Source organism: Ochlerotatus camptorhynchus, unplaced genomic scaffold (genome assembly GCF_037179485.1).
Source record: "Ochlerotatus camptorhynchus isolate MF236.1 unplaced genomic scaffold, CSIRO-AGI_Acam_v1.1 ptg000434l, whole genome shotgun sequence".
In the NCBI taxonomy this organism is placed as follows: domain Eukaryota; kingdom Metazoa; phylum Arthropoda; class Insecta; order Diptera; family Culicidae; genus Ochlerotatus; species Ochlerotatus camptorhynchus.
Window position 1 is genome coordinate 9,461,067 of NW_027040920.1, and position 23,370 is coordinate 9,484,436.

Sequence of the window (23,370 nt, forward strand, 5' to 3'; positions counted from 1 at the left end):
AAGCTATTGCATTGTGCGTATCTGGCGAACCAGAACGCATCGATTCAACACGCGTTTTGGTACACGTTTGCAACGTTGCCAGGGACCGCTATAGTCATGCGCTTCAATGCACACGAACTTGTAGGAACCGGGAGAAACGGGTTGTATCCGTTTCCGCAGTAACGTTAGTGCCGAGCGGCGAAATAATCCAAACAATCTTGATTGTTTAGTCAACGTTGTAAAACTCACCAAGTGGTGCAATTTTTAAAAATCTTCAGAGCAAAAGTTGATAATTAATTGGTAAAACATGGGCAAGAAAAAGGGAGGCAACAAGAACAAGCTGGCCAAAATGTCCGAGGAGGAACGGGCTCGGTATCTGCAGCATCGAGCCGATATGGAGGAGGAAGCACGTCGCAGAAAGCAGCAGTTGATTGCCACTTTTATGAAGGTAATTTAATGATCCCGTAGTGTGAAAGGGCCAATTATGATCAATTTGAGCAATTTTGAAAAATCCGCATTGCTAATAATAGTTTCCAAAAAATAATTAATTTATAAAGCATTGTTTTATCTCCACTCTGTTATGAAGTTGCTTTGCCTCGCTCCCTTTTTTAAGCTGTTCGATAAGTGGGGCTACGAAACGATAATTAATTTCATCAACATGAAGTGACCATTTTATGCACTGAATTTGGATATCCATAATCCTGATTCCACCAGCCACCGGCTGAAAATCTCTATCATAAATATACTACTTGAGGGGGTCAAAAGGAAATAGAAATTTCAACTATTATAATACAGCCGAAATTCGCTGGTTGAGCCATTCGATTCATTAGTTGGGTCAACTGACAGAAGGCTAAAATTTGTTGATGAGGGGTAAGCGTAACATTTTTCGTTAAGAAGATTAAACAAATACAATCTGGATTGAAGCAAATTGCTTGAAACTAAGTGGAAAAAGCAAAATACTGGTATGTGTTTTTGAGTTCTTCAAGAATTCCAAATTAAATTCAAATGTTTCGATCAAATACCACATGCAGGGTGGCCAGTGAATTTTCATTTTGAAATTCCCGGTTTTTTCCCGGTTCAAATCTTAAAAAATTCCCGGTTGTTAATATTCAACAAAAAAAACGAAATTGAACGCATTTTTAGGGACGTGCTGAAAGGAATTTACTGAAGGGATAAATGTGATTTAAGAAGATTCCCAAGATACGCCTTTTTAATGAACCATCAACGTAGAGTGCGCCCCGTGAAGGCCGGCGCACAATAGATACGTTTTCGGGTTTTTTGACAGATAATGCATGGGCTAACTGTCAAAAAATCTGAAAACGTATCTATTGTGCGCCGGCCTTGAGCTCGAGAGGAAACGTCAACCAAACCGTTTGTTTACATCAGAATAAGATTTTTTTACAACACATATTAAAGCATTTTTCATTCAACATCTTGTTAATTTCCATCGGTAATTGTCTTATTGTATGATTTTCCACTGATCTGAACTAATTTGCACTCAAACTATGTACACACAAGAAATCCGGAAGATCATAACCACTAAGGCACTATTCTAATTTTCCATTTTTCTCAACAAAAATATTCTTGAACACCACCTTCAACTGTAGATCAAGTTTGGGAGCATCTCTGATTAATCAATTAATCAGGAAAAGTAAAACAGTGCTCCGCTTCCTATGTCTCACGGCAAAAATTTCAGCTCACATCACTCTTTTTGACGTTCTTCTATTCATCACCAGAGGTTGAATCGATCGCTTAGTTTCTATTAAAAAGAAGGGATTGCAAGGAAATTCTAAAAAGAATTCAACGGTAATTATTACGCGTGGTGTTTTCTGGCTTATTTCAGAACAATTTCAAGGTAATTCAGAGCTGAATTCCATGTTAATTCTGGAATTCATACTTATGCCAGGATGATTCTTGGCATGATAAAAAAAAAATTATTTTTTATCTTCTTACAGGTAATTACATTTAACTTTTAACACTAAGTCTGAACAACAACTCTTCTCAACTAGAACCTAACAAAAACTACGCTCGCTCCTGCCTCTGCAACTGGTTTTGTTTGTTGTTCCTGCAGTCTCAGCAAAACTCCTCTGGGTGGTAACCGATCGTCAACTGCTATGTTGACAATTGCTGGTCATCGAATTCTTCGGTGTCCAAAGTGCATTGTCGAGTAAGCGTTGGCCTGTTTCCATCCATGTGGTGTGATATGCTGATTCTTGTCGCCAGGTGCCTCGTGCATGGAGTCGAATACGGGGATGTTGTCGAGTCAGCGTCTAGGCCACGTTCGGTTGGTTAGTGGACGTGGGTAGAGCATCGGTATGTCCATAACTTCCCCCGCCTTAGTTTGAACCGTCTCGGTTCAATTCTGCTTGCGAAGTTTCCGCCATGTTCACTATCGGGGCCTGTATCGTCAATTTCAGCTTAAGTCGGTGAACTTCCTTCAAAATGAAAGCGGAGAAAACTGCAACGATACATGCTACCATAATTATGACTCCAAAGCTTAAAGATTTATTCCTTTGGTTTGAGTGTAATAGGTATTCCAACTTATGACGGTTGTGAATGTGCAGCTGTTCCAGATTACTGATGGAGTTTGTGTCTTCTTCTATTTCTTCTACCTTTACTGAATGGAGTGGAAGGATAGTTAGCTTGATGTCTCCTTTAAATGTTCTGCTTTTGAACTTGTTTCCATTCAAGGTAATTGAACAGTCTTTGAATGAAACGAGGAATGTTCCTGTCAAGTTTCTTGGACCATACCCGCAGTTGTTTTGTAGTAGACTGGGTTCGATGGAGTTTTTGACTAACACTCCGAGGTCCTTGATTGACTTTACCTCCGTTTTATTTGAAGACTTCGTAAAGGTGCAGTTGCCAATGTTTCCACGTAATATCTGATGTAGGCAATTGTCGTTGGAAACGTTGAAAAGATTTTCGATATCGCAAATGTTGCTTTTCTCGACGTTTATGCATGGATGAATGATCAAAAATGTTTCATCGTTGCCGATAATGGCTTTTGTTGCATTTATCGGGATTATTTTTCCTCGAATGGGGATGGTTTCTATATGAAGTTGCACATATTCACCTTGTCTAAGTTTTGGAATTTTTATGAGGAATATTATTTTGGAGCCATTGTGGAAAGCTACGGGTTCCAAGAATTCGTAAGTTTGATCGTAGCTTTCAATCGTTATGCCTTGTGATTCCAAAAGTTGTGTAGCAAAATCCAATTCGGAAGGTTGTAATAAGGCTTTCGATATGACACCCAGTCTCGACAATTGTATGGATTCGAAAATTGTTGTCAGCTGATGTTGAACCATGTCGATGTTGAATATGATGTTGTGTACATGCAGTACGTGTTTCCAATCTACTGCCCTATCTAACCCTAAAATATTTTGTTTTATGATACTCTCTATTTCCCTAGTCTGTCTATAAGCCATTTTAGTTAGATTATTCATTCTACTCTCAAATAGTTCATTTATCTTAACCTGTTCGTTGTTTTCAGTAATAAGTACATTATTAGAATTTTTCAATGTTTCCAATTGATTTTCAATTTGTAACAAATCTTCGTTGTCTAAGTTTCCAGTAATCATTTTTATGGTAGATCCTAAAAAGTTAAGCGATCTTTTTGTTCTTTTTGATTTTGTTGTCAAGTTTTCAAGAATGGAATGAGTTTGAATCTGTTTTTGTTTAAGAATGGTAACTAATTCTATAATATTGAGGTTCTCTTCTAATTGTGCAATAATTGATTCGTATTGTTTTAATATAATTTTGAATGAATCTAAGTTGAATTCATGGATCAAAGTGTGGAAACCTTCTTTTATAAAAACTGAATTTGTTTTGAATACAACGATGCCTGGGTTTTTATTTAGTTCAAGTATCTCCATATGGGAGGAATGAATAGGATATGGTTGGATGAGGATGATGGAATAAGGTATTAGGAATTTATGGAATAAATTCATTTTTTTTATATGTTTTTTTTTCTGAAATGATATAAGAAAAATAGAAAGTTGATGTTAGTTTAACTCGAAGTCAAGTTTTTCGTTTTCGTTTTAGTTTGGTTTTATGTATTCTCCTTCCATTCTCGTCGATGATATTAGTCTGTGTGTTATCTACAACTGTCAACTCTCTGTATCTCTCTTGATGTTTTAAATTATTCCTTTTCCTTTCGAAAACCGTGTCGTTTGGTGAAAAATTTTCAGGTTCCTCTCTATTTTGATTGAGCTTTTCTAGGTCTCTTAATTTTTTCTCTTTCTGTCTTTTAGAGAAGATCCTGTAAAGTTTCTCTTTCTGTCTGATTCTTTCGTCCAGATCCTCAGGGACTTGGTCTTCATTTCGAAATCCGAAGAATAATTCTTTAGGAGTCAACTTTGTTTGTGAGTGAATTGAGTCGTTGTAAATAGCCACAGCCAAATTTATTTTTGTGGTTTCTGATAAATCTCTTGTTGATTCTTTATTGGTTAGAATGTTGTGCAATTCTCTAATCGTTCTGTGAACTATTTCCACAGGTCCGTTAGAAGAGGACTGTCCAACACTTGTATAATGGTATTCTATACCATTCTCTTCAAGAAATTCCTTTATAGTTGTGGAAGTAAACGAAGCCTCTTGGTCCATGACGAGAAGGGAAGGTTTTCCAGTATTTGAAAGAAAATGAGTTAGTGCTTTTAGTATGTGAATAGCGTTACGTGTTTGTATAGGAATAGCCATGGTTAGTCGGGAGAACTTATCACAAAGTGTTAGATAATTTTTGTTATTTATAATAAAGATATCCATATGTACAATTTGTAACGGCTTTGTTGGAGTTGCTGTTAATTGGTACTTTTGCTTATATGGATGCCTTTCATACTTAGCCTTTTGACACAACTTGCAGAGATTGATGAATTTTGTTATTTTACTCTTCATCCTTGGAAAAAAAATAGTTCCGCGAGATGTGACATTTTGTTTCATTTATTCCTCTATGATTGGCATTGTGTTGTCGTTGGATAATTTGGTCTTGTTCCAAATCATCGGTAACGTCAACTAGCATCTTTTGCGTCCAATAAATTTTGAATGACTTTGCTCTCGAAAAATAGTTCTTGTAAACGGTTTGCAGGTTGCTTAATATTTTTTCGCTACAATATAATGCTGTTGTGAATTTCGTGGAAGCATAGTCCTTCAAAATGTTTATTAGAATTGCGGGACTAAAATGTGGTTTTTTAATTGTGATTCTGTGATAATTTTGAAAGATGGTTGATGCTTCGCGGCTATCCTCGTTGCTTTCTTCAAGAACAATCTGGTTCCTGAATTCGTTGAGTGGTCTTTCCGTTGCTGGAATAAAATCATTGTCATCGGTATCGGCAGAGTGTTGTGTCATGCTGTCATCGTTATCGTTATCGTTATCAGCTGGATGTGCGTTGATTTCCATGTTTTGACCAGATTCCGGGTTTATACGGGAGAGTGCGTCTGCGTTTGCATTTAGTAGGCCCTTTTTGTATTTAATTTCGAATTCAAGCTCCTCAAGGGCAAGTTTCCAATGAAGAAGCCTTCTATTCAAATCGTTCTTCTGTCGAAGCCACACTAGAGGTTTGTGGTCAGTTCGAATTTCAAAGACAGTTCCATATATGTATGGTCTGAAGTGTTTTGTGGCCCATACAATTGCAAGGAGTTCCTTTTCGGTTGCCGAGTAGTTGCACTCTGCTTCGTTCAAGGTTCTAGACGCATATGCAATAGGATGTTCTTTGCCATCTTCAAATTTTTGGGACAAAACAGCTCCCAGAGCGAAATCGCTGGCATCTGTTTCTAGGATGAATTTCTTATTGAAATCTGGGTACTTTAATATAGGATCAGATGTCAATAAGTGTTTGCAATCGTTAAAACAATCTATAAATTCTGGAGTGTGAACGATTTTTGCATCTTTCTTCAAACATTTCGTTAAGGGTTTCGTCAGCTTTGCAAAATCGCGGATGAATTTCCTATAATAGCCCAACAACCCAAGGAATCCTTTAATATGAGTTGCTGTTTTAGGAAGGGGCCAATTTAGAATTTTGTCAATCTTGTTAGGATTGGGCTTTATTCCGTTTTGTGTAACAATGTGCCCTAAAAATTCACATTGTTTCTGTAAAAATTCGCATTTGTCAAATTGCACTTTAAGATTAGCTTGAATCAGTCTTTGAAGAACTTTATTCAAGTTATCCAAGTGTTGCTGCAAAGAGTTGCCGAAAATAATAATGTCGTCTAGGTAGACTAGGCAACATTTTCCAATTAAATCACCTAGGATGTGATTCATTACGCGCTGAAATGTCGCAGGCGCGTTTTTTAATCCGAAGGGCATACGGATAAACTCGAAATGCCCTTTGTCGGTGCTGAAAGCGGTTTTAGGCCTATCCTTGGGGTGCACCTCGATTTGGTGAAACCCGGATTTTAAGTCTAATGTAGTAAAATAAGTACTACGACCAAGCCTATCGAGAATTTCTTCAATAAGGGGGATGGGAAATTTATCATCCACCGTTTTCTCGTTTAGCTTGCGATAGTCAATGACAACGCGCCATTTTTTCTTACCGCTTGCATCGAGCTTTTTCGGGACAATCCAAATTGGAGAGGTCCACGGGGAGATTGAATTTTGAATAATACCGTCTGCTAGCATTTCACTGATCTGTTTTTCAACTTCAGCTTTATGCACGTGAGGGTATCTGTAGGTTTTAGTGTGGACTGGAATGTCGTCCACGGTTTTGATGCGATGTTGGATTGCAGTAGTGCAAGATAATTTGTCGGATTCCTTGTGAACGATTTGAATATTCTTGGAAAGGATTTTTAATAGTGCGGATTTTTCTTCGAAATTAAGATGTTGGAGTCTGAGAAGTTTTTCTAGATCGGGAAGGGACATGGTAGCTGTTTGATTAACTGGTCTACAATTCATGTTATTTATTTCAATGCTGCTATCTACTTGTAAGGTAACGGCTGGTTTTGTCCATTTAAAGGTAACCGAGTCGCCAAAATTTCTCGCAAAAACGTTAACGAATCCATTTTCAGCATGGTAAAGTCCTGAGTGAATTACTGCATTATTAATTTTTATGTCTTTTGGAAGGAAAACATCACCATTTTTCTGTGAGACAGGTAATTTAATTTTAGTTACTGTGTTTGCATTCAGAGTAATGTTGGAAGGTCCTAATTTTCGAATTTCCATTTTGACGGTTTCTTTTGGTAAAATTATTTTAGCGTTGTTAACATCGATTATTGCTTCTAATTCAGATAGTGTCTCGTATCCAAGTATTCCGTCAAAAAATGTGTGAAATTTGAATAAGTAAAATGGGACTTTTTTCAAATTAAATAATGTTGTAATAAATTTATGATTAGATTGATGTTTTCCAGCCTGATTTATAATGTTTATGGGTTTACATTTAATTCTTGAGGATATTGGAACTAAATTTGGTGAGATAAAGTTTTTGTTCGACCCACTGTCGATTAAAATTTTGGCTTCCCTACCATTTTTCAATTGCATTCGGATGAATGGGAGGCCGTTTATAGCATTCATTTCGGTGGTTTGTTGTGAATATCTATTTGAAAATTTGTCTCGTACTCAGATTCAGAGTCCGAATTTTCCTGCTCTTGATTATCTAGATTTTCTTCTACGGGTTCTGAGTCGTGATTAAACAGTTTTCCTTGCCTTGACCTTAGAGATGGGTCAACGTCCATGGGGGTTATTTTGGATCGGTCTGATTTTTGTTGTGGGTTGCCAAACGGTTTATTTTGCCTGAAATTGTGATTTTTATTTGTGTATTGGGGGTGTGTTGAATTCGGCAATTGGTTTGTCTGTTTCTTAGTTTGTTCAGCGCACTGAAACCGGCAGAGGAAGGCGTACGCTGCTTCCAAGTTTTCTGGTTGTGCAGTTTGTGCATAACCAAAATAAGGTTTATGTAAGCCATTAATAAATGCAGCTAAACATTCCTGTTCTATGAACTCGTTTATTGCATCCCATTTGGTTCTGTAAATTTCGTTTTCCTTAGCCAAGGATTTTATATTTACCATAATTTCTTTTGATTTTCGATAGTAATTATGAAGAGAATCTGTCATCTTCATATTCCATATTTGAGTTTGGTAGGTGGCGATAGTATTTCTGTCGCCGAAGCTACCAAGCAGTATTGATGCTGCTTCTTCAAATGTTTGAGGGTTGCCATTTGAGCATAATGTGTCTCTGGCATCGCCTTCAACCTTATTTATGATGCATTGTTCATACATCGAAAGTGTTTCGGCTGGAACACGATTTCTAAACATTTCGAGGGTTCGCCTTACGGTCTGGACCCATGCCGAAGCTTGTTTTTTCTTGCCGTCAAAGCTGGGCAATGATTTGATCGGATCTGGGATCCGAAAAATGTCAGATGCTTGTTGTGGAGCATTCTGTTGCATGTTTTGATTTGCACGCAAATTATTGTTTTCTATTTGCAGAGCATTTAGCCTCTGTTCCATGCTAAGCATGTTGTTGTACACTGTTTGCAGGTCAATCACTTGATTTTCCATTTTGATAAATTTCCGAGCCTTTACCTTTGGTAGCGGATTAAATTTTTTCATAAAAGCAAAAAATAAAAATTTGAAATTACTTACGGTTCACAACCTTGAAGGCTTGAAAGCCACCGACGCAGCGCTCTGAACGGGCGGCGCAAATCTCCTACGTGGTGAGGGATGGCTGCTTAGATCCGGGTCACGTATGCACTAATTGTTGAAGAAAATCACTCGTGTCCGTCTTAACCACTGTTTGATTACACTTTCACAGAGTTTGTTTTCCTGCGTCACTAGGCAATAATACGGCCTTTTCTAATTCACCGGCACGTCCGTTGTCGATAGTCCGACACTAGTTAAGATTTTCAGTCAGTTTCGATCTTTTTCGCCACGGGTCGGGCTTTCACTCCACTAACTGTTCTTCTAACTAATCAGGGGTTAACACTACGTCGTAGGGTGTTCCGTACGACTGCGCCACTTATGCCAGGATGATTCTTGGCATGATAAAAAAAAATTTATTTTTTATCTTCTTACAGGTAATTACATTTAACTTTTAACACTAAGTCTGAACAACAACTCTTCTCAACTAGAACCTAACAAAAACTACGCTCGCTCCTGCCTCTGCAACTGGTTTTGTTTGTTGTTCCTGCAGTCTCAGCAAAACTCCTCTGGGTGGTAACCGATCGTCAACTGCTATGTTGACAATTGCTGGTCATCGAATTCTTCGGTGTCCAAAGTGCATTGTCGAGTAAGCGTTGGCCTGTTTCCATCCATGTGGTGTGATATGCTGATTCTTGTCGCCAGGTGCCTCGTGCATGGAGTCGAATACGGGGATGTTGTCGAGTCAGCGTCTAGGCCACGTTCGGTTGGTTAGTGGACGTGGGTAGAGCATCGGTATGTCCATAACTTCATATCGTGAGGATTTTGAACAACGAAAAATTTAAGCCCTGTAAAAGAATAATTCAGTTTCGGTTTTTACAAATTTTTGTTTTCAAAGTCCAGCACTTTACATCTGAAATTAAAACCGAGATTAAAACGACAAAAATCAATTTGCAATATTGCTAAGTCATTAAATTCTAAAAACAATAAGACGGGAAATTGAAGAAATTTATGCAGCAAATAGAGTAAGACATTCATTTGGTAAAGGATTACTTTGTTTTAATGGTTTATTCTGAAATTCTGGTGCAAAAATTTATTCCTATGGTATGGTTAATTTATTTTTCCCGGTTCTCTCACCGAATTCCCGGGTTTTTCTCGGTTTTCCCGATTACTTTTCAAATTCCCGGATATTTCCCAGTATTCCCGGTTTTCCCGGTATGCTGGCCACCCTGCATATATTTGCACACAATACATTGAATGCGCAGTTCAAAATGCATATACTTAACCCTAGGAAGAGTTTATGATTGATTTTGAAATCTATTTTGACAGCCAGATGCTTTTTAATTGGGTCATGGCCCAACTAGCGAACACCCAACTAACGAGCCCCCAACAAACGAATCTCTGCTGTATAGTATGAACCGTACACACTAATCAGACCCCTCCCCCATACTTCTCTTTAAGTGTCAACGCAAATTATGGGCAGCCCCTGAAGATATTGGCGTTTATACAATTTTGATCAAAGTACCGAAAACTGCAATTGTCTCATGTCAGTCACTTACACCCCATTCCTTCTAACCTCCCCAATTATAAAAGGACAGCGTCTGTGTGTAACGCACCTAGGCAACCGGACGCAGTACCGACAGCCACTGATCGCAGACCTTGAAGGTGGCCTGATTTTTTTGTTTAATCCTTTTTTATTTATTGCTTATATTTTTTTCTTTTATTTTTTTATTATCTTTTTTTTTGTCTTTGTCGACTATACAGGGGTGCAAATCAAACAATATGTGTGTTGAAATAGTTTTAGGTTCAAGGTTCAAGGTTCGCAGTAATGTTTTAGCGACGATGTTTTACAGTGAGAAATATTCAATGTGTTATGTCTGTTTGTCTGTGATTTTATGTTAACGCCGGCGCACAATGGATAAGTTTTCAGGTTTTTTGGCATTAGCCCATGCATTATCTGTCAAAAAACCCGGAAACTTATACATTGTGCGCCAGCCTTTAGGGATGTCCTCCAAATTGGAGAACAAAGAGGTACTTAAACCAACAATCAATACGAAACTAACGATTTTAAATTGGCTCACTACTTGACTAGCCTATTGGTCCCGAGCACCCCATTCTAGTCGAAATTCTAGTACTACGCAATGTTTGTTTTGATTCGCTATAGCATATATGAAAGTTTGACAGATAAAATGAGGGGTTATTGGTTTTTCTTATGTTTCGAGGGGTGAATCGATTAGCTTGGGACCGAAGAGAGTACCAGAGCTGAGCCAAAAAGTTGAGCACGTTATTTCGGGACCTTCTAGTCTTAGAGTTACCTCTATGATTAAACCCCGTATGACCGTTATATCTCTTCCTCACCTACTTCGCTGACATATGAACCAACATTTTGTTCAATATTGAAAGTACCGTCTTCTGATATGGAAAACAACTGCCTGTTGCGTTATCATAAAATGCAACCTTCACTCTTTTCTCTGCTTCAGAGACCTAATTGAAAACTAACGTATTTTTTGGGAATTATTTTATCTGAGGTTCAAATCAACAAAAAAAAAAGGGTGACAAAACGGTGTCAGTTCCTATTGTAGTCGATGTCGAATTTAGTGCACATTGATCACAGCAAAATAGCTCAACATTGATCAACCCAATGGAAAATTCGGTCAATTCTTAACCATTACATTAAATTTAAATACATTCCCAAGTAACATTGCAAGTTTTATAAAGAGTTTAAAGCATGCTACAAGTCTAAATCATGATCTACAGAACCCTAATAAAACCAGAATTGCTACTTGGGATTATCTCATGCGTAAGATGAACGGTGGTCTGATCATGCTAACATGAATTTTCCCGAGTTTTGAACCATAACCGAAACATTGTACAGGGTGACGAATTATTGCAGTAAATTTCAAATAGTAATTTCTCATGATTGTGCATCATGATTTAGATATATTTGGCAGCACTGGATAGCTTATATTGTTAGGTGTAAGATTTAAACAAACAATGTTGAGTAAACGTAAAGATGTCGAAACAAGAGAGCAATCTGTCAGCCGTTGTCGCTTTGTTGCGCGCCGGAGTATGCATGAAAGAAATAATTCGGTCGGTAAATGTGTCTGAAAGTGATAAGACGGAGCACCTGCTCATACTGCTAATAAAGCACAGAGATGGCTCACGGAAAATATTTCGTAAATTTGGGAGGAAGAAATTTGGCCCCCAAGCAGTCCCGATATCAATCCGTTTGATTATTTTGTATAGGGCGTCGTCCAACGGGATACCAATAGAACCCCTCATACCACACTTAAGTCGCTAAAGGCTTAAATCAAGGCAGTGATGACATCTATGGATCGAAACATTTTAAAACGTGCATACTGCAGTTTCCGGAAGCGTCTAACTACAGTCGTCGAAAGGGAAGGCAATTTTTTTGAATGAATTTACTTACTTACTGTAATACTTGAAAATTTTAGGATAAAGTATACTAGTCAAAAATTGCACGACATACTTCAATTTTGAGTTACTTCTATGGTTCTACCACCGACGAACCGATGTGACAGCTCATAGAAGCTACTTTCAAAATCTTGCCCAAGACGCCATACGTTAATATAACCATAGAGGTAACTCTAAGACAAGTAGGTCCCGATGAAACGTGCTCAACTTTTTGGCTCACCTCTGGTACTATCTTCGGTCCCAAGCTAGTCGAATCACCCCTCGAAACAAAGGAAAATCCAATAACCCCTCATTTTATCTGTCAAACTTTCATAGCGAATCAAAACAAACATTGTGTAGTACTAGAATTTTGACTAGAATGGGATACGTTAATCGATTTGCTTGGGACCAATAGGCTAGTCAAGCAGTGAGCCAATTTAAAATCGTTAGTTTCGTATTGATTGTTGATATAACTGTTTAATTTGAAAATGCAGTAATTTTTGAAGCAGATCTGCGAACTTTATAGAAGTTTATTGAATTTTATATAATTTAAGAAAACTTCGATAAAGTTTTAGTTTAAATTTTAGCGAACACCGTTGGTGTGCTGAGAACTGTTCAGTGAATCTTGTAAAAGTTCAGTGACCTTTGCAAAGCTTCGTCAGACTTTGTTGTAAAATAGCAAACTTTAGAGCGTTTTAGTGAATTTCGTAAAAAATTCAAAGAACTTCGCTGAAGATCAGGGATTTTTATTTAACTTCAGGAAATTTCGTAAAACTTCAGGGATATCGTCGAAGTTAAGCGGCGCCGGTGGTGTAGTGGTAAGCGTGATTGCCTCTCACCCCAAAAGGCCTGGGTTCAATCCCAGTCGGTGCCACCGGAATTTTTTGAGGCATAAAATCTCTGATCACGCCTTTCTTCGGAAGGGAAGTAAAGCTGTGGGTCCCCGGTTCATGAGTTGATGAGTCGATATATATGGTCCAGGCAGAGATGCCAGATATTTTTTTTTCCAGAAGTCTGCAAAGTCGAGTCGTAAAATCGCTGATTGTGACGCACTGAAAGCAATTTTGACAGATTTTATGTGTCAAACATATACTTCATGACCTCCTCTTATAAATTACAAGTAATTAGCTTGTAAAATTAAGGTCTCCGAGACTGAAAAGTTCGATACAGGCAGAGATGCCAGATATTTTTTTTCCAGAAGTCTGCAAAGTCGAGTCGTAAAATCGCTGATTGTGACGCACTGAAAGCAATTTTGACAGATTTTATGTGTCAAACATATACTTCATGACCTCCTCTTATAAATTACAAGTAATTAGCTTGTAAAATTAAGGTCTCCGAGACTGAAAAGTTCGATACTCGACAAAAACTACGTTTGATTGACTTGAATTTCGCGTCTGTTATGACTCAATTTTATGTCAAATTTTGCGCTCGTATATGTCAGTCTCAGAGCATCTAAAATAACATCAATTTTTCTAAGTGTGTATGCAATATTCAAATAATGTTATATGAAAATGCCTGTAGTTGCCTGTTGAATTGTGGTCGTTATTTTACCCCACAAGGTCTACAATAATCACTGTAAAAAATTGGCTGCTACTTTTCGCTATATTTTGAGTAATTGACATAAAATTTGCATCACTTTTTTGAGACATTTATGTTAATAACTTTATAATAAAGCATGATATATAACGTAGTGGGTAGTTATTGGATGAGTCAAACCATTTTGATAATTATCAGAGTATAAAACTTATACATTTGACGTATATAGGTGAAAAAAAGGAAAACAACGCAATTTAAGAGGTTAGTTTTCCTAATTACCCGATAGCTCGCTTTATATGAGTCATAGAGTTTCGATGTCTTCTTTCTCAACACTTCAAATTGCACAACTTTGCGGTGAAAACCATTCGGCTAGGATGCTCCGTTCAAAAGATAGACTCGAGTGCCACCTATGTGGCGTAAAAATGAACTAATATGAAACTTTCAAAAGATGGCGCTTTTAGTATTGAGCAACTTTGTAGAACATTGTATTGCTGTAGAAAGCAAACCAACGGCGCTAGAGGTTTTGGCCACACGAATGGCTTCGCTGCCCCACTGTGCACTGTCAAATAATCATTGTACACAATCAACTTTGTTCAAATCAAAACAAAAAAACTAACCCATCTGGTGGATGATGGCACAAGCTTCCAAGAAAATTCTATTACAGTGAACCACATTATTTTAATGGATTTCTTCGCCAGTTAGTCGTCTGTCACTTCGTTTTGATTATACTATATCATGATTTCATAATTCCGAAAAACATTTGTTTTATAGCAAGTGAGTGGAAGTAGCCCTTAATTTCAGAAATGTCTGTAATTGAGTTATAATTGGGGGTGGTCATGAAATAGATGCGAAATTTGAAATGTCAGTCATGTTCAAGCAAAACACACCTGCTTTTAACGAATTGAACCTAATTGAGTTGGGAATGCATCCACCGAAAGGCTATGATATCACTTGAAAAACACAATTTCGTTCCAAGACCCGGAGAGACGAATCTTCTTCTTCTTCTTCGCATTTCAAGCTTATTGCGTATGGCATTATTAGCTATTGCGTGCTCTCAACTTAGTGTTCTAGATGCACTTCCACGGTTATTAATTGAGAGCTTTCGATGCCTGTACCATTTTTGCATTAGTATAATTGTGTGGCAGGTACAAGCATACTCTATGCCCAGGGAAGTCGAGAAATTTTTCAACCCGAAAAATTCCTAGACCGGACCGGGAATCGAACCCAGCCACCTCCAGCATGGTCTTGCTTTGTAGCTGCGCCTTTACCGACTGAGCTAAGGGAGGCCCCGGAGAGACGAATGGCATATACCATAGATGAGTCTATATCTCAACGGAATCGGAAAATGTTTATGTATGTGTGTATATATGTATGTATGTATGTATGTATATATGTGTGTATGTAAGTTCATATGAGTGAGACTAACTCAATTTTCACAGAGATGGCTGGACCAATTTGAGTGGAATAAGTTCCAGAAGATGTGTTTCAGATCCCCATAGATAGCTATGGTTTTTTTCCCTATCGGAATTAGGGTTCCGAAGATATGAACAAAAATGTGAACTCCAGGTTCCACTGGGAAAATACGCAAACGATTGATATATCAAAAACTCATAATGCAACACTTCAAATAACATTAGAATTTTGCTAAAAGATCAATGGTGGACATATTCAAACCTAATGATCACAATGGCCTCTTTCAGATGTACCGGGTACCCCCGGGAAGTGGACAGATTCTGACATGCGCGAAATGAATCGTGCTATACCTCAAATCACATCACTACAGCATACATGAAGTAGCAATTTCAGGTGAAATTGGGCACTGATTTCCGAGATTTGCGTAATTGAAAATTTGAAGTGGAAGTGCATGTATAGCCTACGTAGCGGTCATTTGTGGACCCTAATAAAATGTGTATGGTTATTTTGCTTAGCGACGTGTTCTGGGTATCATCTAAACCATTTGTGGAATAGTTATATAATTTGGGTTATCGTTCAGGTATGGTATTTTTTATTAGGGGACTCAACAAGAAATCAACTTAAACCGTTCTCCCATATTGCTATTGAATTCTATACATATCCCACAATAGGATCCGGAGGAATGGCCAAAAAAGTGAAATAATTCAATAAAACTTACTCACTTTTCTCAACGATGGCTGAACCGATTTGAGTGAAACCACTTCCATTTTGTTTAAACTGTTCTCCCATATGACGCTATTGAATTTTATCCTGATCTCACATTGGGTTCCGCACATTTGAGTTTTTCAGTTACAGTGACTATAGACAGTCAAGTTATAGACCGGCCAACGTGAGTTGATGTATCCAAACAAACCGTCAAATCGTATGGAAAATGTTCGTTTTAGATACAACATGGCAGCACATTGACTGGTCTATAAGCATAGAGGTAACTCTAAGACTAGTAGGTCCCGAAGAAACGTGCTCAACTTTTTGGCTCAGCTCTGGTACTATCTTCGGTCCCAAGCTAATCGATGCACCCCTCGAAACATGGGAAAATCCACGAACCCCTCATTTTATCTGTCAAACTTTCATAGCGAATCAAAACAAATATAGTGTCTAGTACTCGAATTTTGACTAGAATGGGGTAAGTTAATCGATTTGCTTTGGACCAATAGGCTAGTAAAGTAGTGAGCAAATTTCATATCGATAGTTTCGTATTGATTGTTGCTATAACTATGGCCGCCTATAACAGTGACAGCTCGTTCGTGTGGTGGTATTGAAAACACGCGAATTTATAAAGCGTGTTGCAAAATGCATGGCACGTGTAATTTGATGTAAAACAGTGTAACCAACTAAATTTTAAAATTTTCCCTTGATTTCAAAAATCTGTAAATATCTGCGAAAAAACTAAAAAGTCTGTAAATGTCTGTAACGAAAAAAATGTCTGTGGAAAAAATAAAAGTCTGTAACTTCACAGACATGTCTGCAAATCTGGCATCTCTGGGTCCAGGTGTGAGAGCTGGTGCTTAGCACGGAAAATAAGATCGACGGGAAACAAATCAAGGAAAAAAAAAATAAACAGCTCTGAACTTCCCTGACTTTTTTAGGCCTTCCAAGACTTCTACAAAGTTCTTGTAAATTTATTTGGTATATATATATATATATTTTTTTTTAATTAGGCAGACATTTTATACAAAAGTTTTATTTTTTTAATAATTTATAGTCAAGTGCTTGTTTTTATCATTAGGGGCGGAGCAAAATTTCTTCACTTCGTAAGCGCCTAGTGAAAATTGACGTCCAAAAATTTCTTAATTCGTTTGGAGATGGCCTAATAAAACTGTTATACGGTTTAAATAGAGAGAGAAGGATTAGTAATTTCCATTTAATTGCACTTCCTTATTTGCTTATCCTTGACAGATACGCGTATTTCGTCTACAATGAGCAGACTACTTCAGTGTCTTGTACTAATACTCGACTGAAGAAGTCTGCACATTGTAGACAAAATACGCTTATCTGTCAAGGATAAGCAAATAAGGTAGTGGAATTAAATGGAAATTACTAATCCTTCTCTCTCTCTCTCTCTCTCTCTGTTTATACAGATATTCCACTAGGACGCTCACATTCATCAGGACTGTTATACGGTTATTTAGCTTAACGACGTGTTCCGGGTATCATCAAAACCATTTGTGAAATAGTTATATCATTTGGGTTATCATTCGTTTATGGTATTTTTTTATTAGAGTGCTGCCCAAATGAAATGAAACTGTGTGTATCTAATAAGCGCATACAATTTTATGTCTGATGAGCACAGAACGTTTTTCAGTGAGAATATTTTTCAAACGTTTGTTTTTGAGTTTAATATATTTTAATTTAATTTTAAAGGCACCCCGATTTCATCTGAAATACATCAAATATCTCATGTTGTATGCTTGTAGCGCAATTTTTTTTTTTTCATATAAGCGCACAGTAATAGATGAGCGTCAAAAAATCCCCTTATGCATTTTGGTGCTCAGCTTTTAGAAGAGAAGTGGCGGCGCCGGTGGTGTAGTGGTAAGCGTGATTACCTCTCACTTCAAAGGGCTTTGGTTCAATCCCGTCGGGATTTTCTGGGGCATAAAATCTCTGATCACGATCTCTGTTTTTTTAAATGATGAAGATTTATTATTTTCTGAGATATGTTTATGGTTTTCTGGATAAGAGATTTAACGCGGGATCTAGCATAAATTTACACGATATTTTGTGTAAATTTAGGCGCGATATCATATAAATCAGCACTGTTGTGTACAAATTTGTAAGCAATTTCGATGTTTATGCCAATTTTAGCACAAAATTAAACCAGGGTAGATTTCACACGATAGGTAACATACAGATTTTTTTCTGTGAGGTATCTGAAAGACAAGATCGCACTTTGAGGGAATTAGCTTACATTTGTTATGCCAAATAATAAATCAGCACCCCAAAATTTACTTAATAGTGACTTTCAGCCAGAAGCATTTTAAATTTTGACGGATTTTTGTATGGAGACCCGCCACTGTGCCTCGATACCCCGCTCAGTATGCAAAACTGGCCGCCACTAGGCCACCGAAACTGACACAGTGTTGGACAAAGTTCTAGAAAAAATATGTTTTCAGTGCGGCACTACTAAGCGCAGCGGTTTTCAAACCTTTTTTTCGATCGATAAAAAAAACTCGCGATTGGTGGGTCGACACATGTTTTAGAGACACCTTTACAATGCGCAATGATCTGAAAACCACATGAATACCTTTAGAACCCATAATACAAAATGCTAAATGGAATTAAATGGAAAATAATCACCTTTTTTCTTTGCTCTTATGAGATTTCCACTAACAACCCAATTCATAACTTTCCTAGAATTTCCGAAACAACAAACAGAAGCAAAAGCAAAGCAAAACAGAACAACAAACAATGCCGAAAGATTGAGAGATCAAATCAAAAAATGACAAATGCCGAACGAATCTTCTTTTTCTTCGCATTTCAAGCTTATTGCATATCGCATATTAGCTTATTGCGTGCTCTCAACTTAGTGTTCTAGATGCACTTCCACAGTTATTAATTGAGAGCTTTCAATGCCTGTGCCATTTTTGCATTGGTATAATTGTGTGGCAAGTCCAATCATACTTCTAAGCCCAGGGAAGTCGAGAAATTTTCCAACCCGAAACATTCCTAGGCCGGACCGGGAATTGAACCCAGCTACCTGCAGCATGGTCTTACTTTGTAGCTGTGCCTTTACCGACTGAGCTAAGGGAGGCCCCTGCCGAACGAATAGAGATATTAAATCAATTGAACACACGACATTGTCAAAAAATCTGAAATAAACTAAAGAAATTCCAGAAAATACATCGCATTAGCTTATACATTTGGGCCAATACGGCTTAATAATCTCTAAATAAATTTGAAAATGACCTTAAAATGACGGATCATGACCTACAATCGCCAAAATGAGAGTCAATAAATGGCCTAGAATCGCTAGAAGGGTCATAAATCACCTAAGTTGGCATACACATAGCAAAAACACTTTGAATTTCAATGTACTGGAATCACCCAAATTTAAAAATACAGCCAAAATGCCAATGCCAAAATTACCTAAATTCACAAAAATGGCCAATAATCTTGAAAACAATACTTGTTCAGTAAGGAAATTAAAACGAAATTACGCAAGCAACACCAAAACCTCGATATAAATGATTCCGATTCATTAGTTATTAATAAATCTGAAGTTACTAATTAGAAACCAGTATAAACTATGAACTTTTAGAGATAGAAAACTGGTTTCTCTAGCAAAGTTGTTTCAAATATGTTTTATACAATTTTGTCGAAAATTGTGCCCTTCTACCTATATCAGATAAATAAAAAAAAAAGAAGTTCTGAAATCAAAACCATCGGGTTCCCTTATTCCGCTCACCTTAAAAGATTGGCTAAAACAGATGGAAAAACTTTCCCAAAGACACTGTTTACTCAAAACAAATGGTTAAGACGCAAACCATTTTTGGCTTTGAAACAATTTTGCGGTCGGGTCAAATTTTGGAAAACAAAATCAGAAAATTTAGATCTTTGAGGCCTCAGTCATTTAAGATACGGTATTACCAAGGCGAAGGCGGTGGGTTCGGTTCCCAGTCCAGTCTAGAAAATCTTTCGGGTTGGATATTTTCTAGAGCGAAGAGCCTAGTCTGTAGTTTTTAAGATTCTATGACAATTTTTGCCAGAGTTTGAAAAATTTCCAAGATCGCGGATCAAAAACAAAATTACCATTCTTTTTTTTCCCCTCTGTTCGGGATCTAACACTACTGCGACCAGTAAATTGATCTATTGTAGTATATCCCGTGTCATTAGTTTGGTGCATGTCGTATTACTCCATCACTATTGAGAAATGATGAAGTATTCGATTTTTTTACAGTTGCCACTCTTGCATTTATCGCAAGGATCCGACTCTAATTGAAAGGTCCCGCTATTTATACCCTTCGGAGTGTTGAAACACCCTCCAAAGGCGCGCCCCATTGTCAGTCAAAATTGGATTCCTTAGTAACAAAATTAAGGTATGACACCGATAATGACCATGCATCAGAACCCTAGTCTTAACCACTTCAAACTAGGCAACAACGAATAGAAGATTAGGAATCACATACCTAGATGAAGACAACTAACTCATTTTTTTCCTTGTTTCAAGATCATCCTTGGTAGACAAAGCCGAGTTTTGTCACTATCAACAAAGCATAAAAAGTAACAAGGACTAAGATGTGTTCCTTGGATTACTGAAAAATCCTGTTCCCCTAGTTTGAAGTAGTCAGGACTAGGAATCAGTGGTAGATCTTACATCCCGTAACGTACCACGAAAAACTGATCTACCCACGTTACGGGGCATCACCATTCTTAGACTTAACAGTCTTTGACGTTCAATTGGCATTCATCCAGTTCCATTTACAAAAAGTAAAAATGGCTTTTCAAAAACTGACTACCACATTTCCGAGAATTGTTTTATCCATTACCTCCTCCATCTTACCATTTCTTAGAACAAACTGAAACGCGAGGACGCCTTTGCCCGGTTGAACCTGGCCAAAATCAACCAGGAATGGCGCAGCATCCTGCGCAACATCAAATGCAAGGAGCTGAAGAACGAAATCGAACAGGTGGAAAAGATGTGCACCGAGTGCATTGAGAACAAAAATGGCATCATCCGGCGGTTGCTGTGCGATCTGGACGAATCGGAGGAAATCTACTCGACCATGCTGCACGCCCACATGGAGAAGATCGAGAAGCTCATGAACATCCACAACGATCGGTTGCAGTTTCTGAACAAGTTGTACGAGATCGAGAAGAAGGAGATCATCGAAAACTACGACCAGGAGATTGCGCACTACAAGAGCAAGAAGTTCGGACTGCAGAAGGAGTTGGAATGCGTGTTCTACGGGTTGGCGGAACGATCGAGGGTAGATCGAAATCGAGCGGAGGAGGAGCACATGTTGAAGAAGGATGAGCTGAAGAATTCGGTAAGATTTTTTGTTCATGAGAGACATTGCTTTTATTTGCTTGCTTATATAGGGTGATAGAGAGACATTGCATTGATGCTGTGCAGGAGGTGGATCTTAACTCTAGATCAGAATATTATCGTCTCATTTTCCCAATCATTGCAATTGGCCTGTCCACGATCGGCTAGACACGTGACGAATCTCATTGAGTAGTCGCACTTGTCTCGGATCCTATTGTCCATACTGATCATGTGAAAGCATTCCTGAATGGAATCCGTATAGAAATCGCGCAGTTCATAGTCCCTCAAGTCCTTTGTCACAACGTGAAGAACCTTGTGCTTGTCCGGCAAGCCTTCGTTGTTTGTCATCTTCATTTCTTGAAAGAAGCACTGCATCAGGCAAGCTCGATCGCGTTCCATGTTGCTACTACTATTGCTGGTATTGTTTCCACTTGACGGACTCATAAAGTTGTTGCGGTCCCGATTATAGCGATCGTTCTGTTGGTAACCGTAGCCGCCTTGAGCTCCATCATTGTAGTACTGTCTTTTGAATCGCCCATACGGATTCCGTCTATCACCACTTCTTCGTTCCATGGTACCGAAATTGTAGTCCCAATCTCGATCCCTACGCCTTCCTCCATTGTCCTCACGATTCCTTCCGTCTCCCCTGCGATCATCACTATTCCTACCTGTGTCCTGGCCATTGTTTCTATCTTCACCGTTTCGGCCCCGCGTATTCCCCATCTGACCACCACCACCCGACCCTGAACCTGATTGTCGCCTCACGTTCCCTTCAGTGCTTGCTTCTCCTTTATCGTCACTCTCCGAATCCGAGTAGGACGAATCGTAGTTTCCATACCCGTCGTCGTCGTCGTCGTCCTCGCTGGTCTTATTCTTCGTTTCGGTTGTGATCCGTTTCATGCAGGTCCGAATAACCTTCCGCACCTCGTCGCTACTGGGACCGTCTTCGGTGCGGCATTTGAGTGCCCAAGTGCCTTCCAGGAAGCACACCAGAAGAATCACCACTGCCACCAAAGCAGAAAGTGATAATAACCGATGGTTTCCCATGGTTGCACTCTGCTACGCTGCTAATCACGATGAATCATGATCATGGTTATCTGATGATGCGCTTTTGGATTTATGAACTGTACACGGTAACGGTTCGAACGAAGTACATGCTCTAGTTCAACCAGCAGCATTGCTTTTATAGCGATGAACATGCGACGGTCTGATGGACATTTCCGATGAGCGATTCTCGTTGAACATGGAGATGTCAGCTGCATTGTTTGAGCTGGACAGCTACGAATCAACCATGACAAAGCTGACCTTTCCCGGGTTTGTTGAAGGTCGCTAATTGTCTTAATGTAATTCCATTACTCAAATACCCCATACTACACATTTTCTCAACCCCCACCAAACAGATGATCCTGAAGCTGGAGATGATCACCAAGGAGCGCGAGCGGCACATGGAGAAGCTCTGGAAGGAATTCCAAAGGGTCCTGAACGCGTACCTGCGCAACACCGAAGAGTACCGCAATGAGTACAGCAAACTGCGCGACCAGGACGCCAACGATACTCGCCACATCCAGAACCACTACGTCGAGGTGGCCCGACTGAGTGAATTGATATCGAACCTGCGCCAAAAGTTGGTTACCATCAAGGACGAGCACGAGTTCAACGTCAAGCAGCTGCAGAAGACCAAGGTGGAGCAGCAGGAGCGTATCCGGAACATCAAACAGGAGATGGAGATCGGATTGAAGATGGACGGCGATAAACTGAAACAGTTAGCCGTCTGTGGGCACGGCGCATTGAAATATTTGCAAAATTTTCTAAAACGTGGCAATGGGATTCTGCAGATTGCCACGTTCTGCAAGAAGTTCGAAACGGAGAACGAGAGCCTGTTGCCGTTTGTACATAGTGCCGTGAAGCGGCAGATGTTCGAGGTTGACGAGGACGAGCTGAAGGAAGCGACGACGGAGTTTGAAGTGTTTAAGAAGGATACCTTCGGGATTGCGAAGAAGTTTGAAAACTTCTGGATGAGGTTCAACAAAGCACGGGTCGACTGTGCGTGTTTGCAGGAGGAGAAGAAACAACTACTGGAGGAGAACGAACGGTTGAAAAATCAGCTGAAGGAGTATCTGATTACGGTGAATATGAACAACGGAGGATCACTGGAGTCGAACGAAACGCTACTGGCGGAGAGACCGAGCTCTATGAAGGTAGAGAAGGTGATTCATATTGATTTGAAGCTCAAGGCAGTGAGATTCAACAAGGAAGGCAAACGTAGGCCTGTGACTTGCATTGAGGGAAATTTGAGCAATGCAATCAGGAACGATCGACTGAAGGAGATCAGAAGCAGACCGAGTGAGTTGTACTCCTTGATTCAGCAGTCTTCGTCGTAGATTCATCGTGTGCTTGGTTTTGGGCTAAATATTATCACTTTTCAAACG

General features: G+C 38.8%; 2 protein-coding genes across 2 annotated transcripts; one reads left to right on the forward strand and one right to left on the reverse strand.

Moving 5' to 3' along the window:
• The first annotated feature begins 271 nt into the window (after nucleotides 1–271).
• Nucleotides 272–23,340, forward strand: LOC135711701 (dynein regulatory complex subunit 2). The gene is made up of 3 exons (XM_065234654.1): nucleotides 272–427; nucleotides 20,466–20,942; nucleotides 22,342–23,340. Exons 1-3 carry the CDS (start codon nucleotides 287–289, stop codon nucleotides 23,320–23,322), a joined length of 1,599 nt encoding a protein of 532 aa, XP_065090726.1. The 5' UTR covers nucleotides 272–286; the 3' UTR covers nucleotides 23,323–23,340.
• Nucleotides 21,050–21,988, reverse strand: Obp59a (Odorant-binding protein 59a). The gene has a single exon (XM_065234458.1). The coding sequence runs from the start codon at nucleotides 21,986–21,988 to the stop codon at nucleotides 21,050–21,052; it is 939 nt and encodes a 312-aa protein (XP_065090530.1).
• Nucleotides 23,341–23,370: the final 30 nt, after the last annotated feature.

Coding starts and splice junctions, on each gene's coding strand:
- Obp59a (XM_065234458.1), bottom strand. CDS start 21,988: ATGGGAAACCATCGGTTATTATCACTTTCTGCTTTGGTGGCAGTGGTG.
- LOC135711701 (XM_065234654.1), top strand. CDS start 287: ATGGGCAAGAAAAAGGGAGGCAACAAGAACAAGCTGGCCAAAATGTCC. Junction 428..20,465: donor TGATTGCCACTTTTATGAAG/GTAATTTAATGA, acceptor ACCATTTCTTAG/AACAAACTGAAACGCGAGGA. Junction 20,943..22,341: donor AGGATGAGCTGAAGAATTCG/GTAAGATTTTTT, acceptor CCCACCAAACAG/ATGATCCTGAAGCTGGAGAT.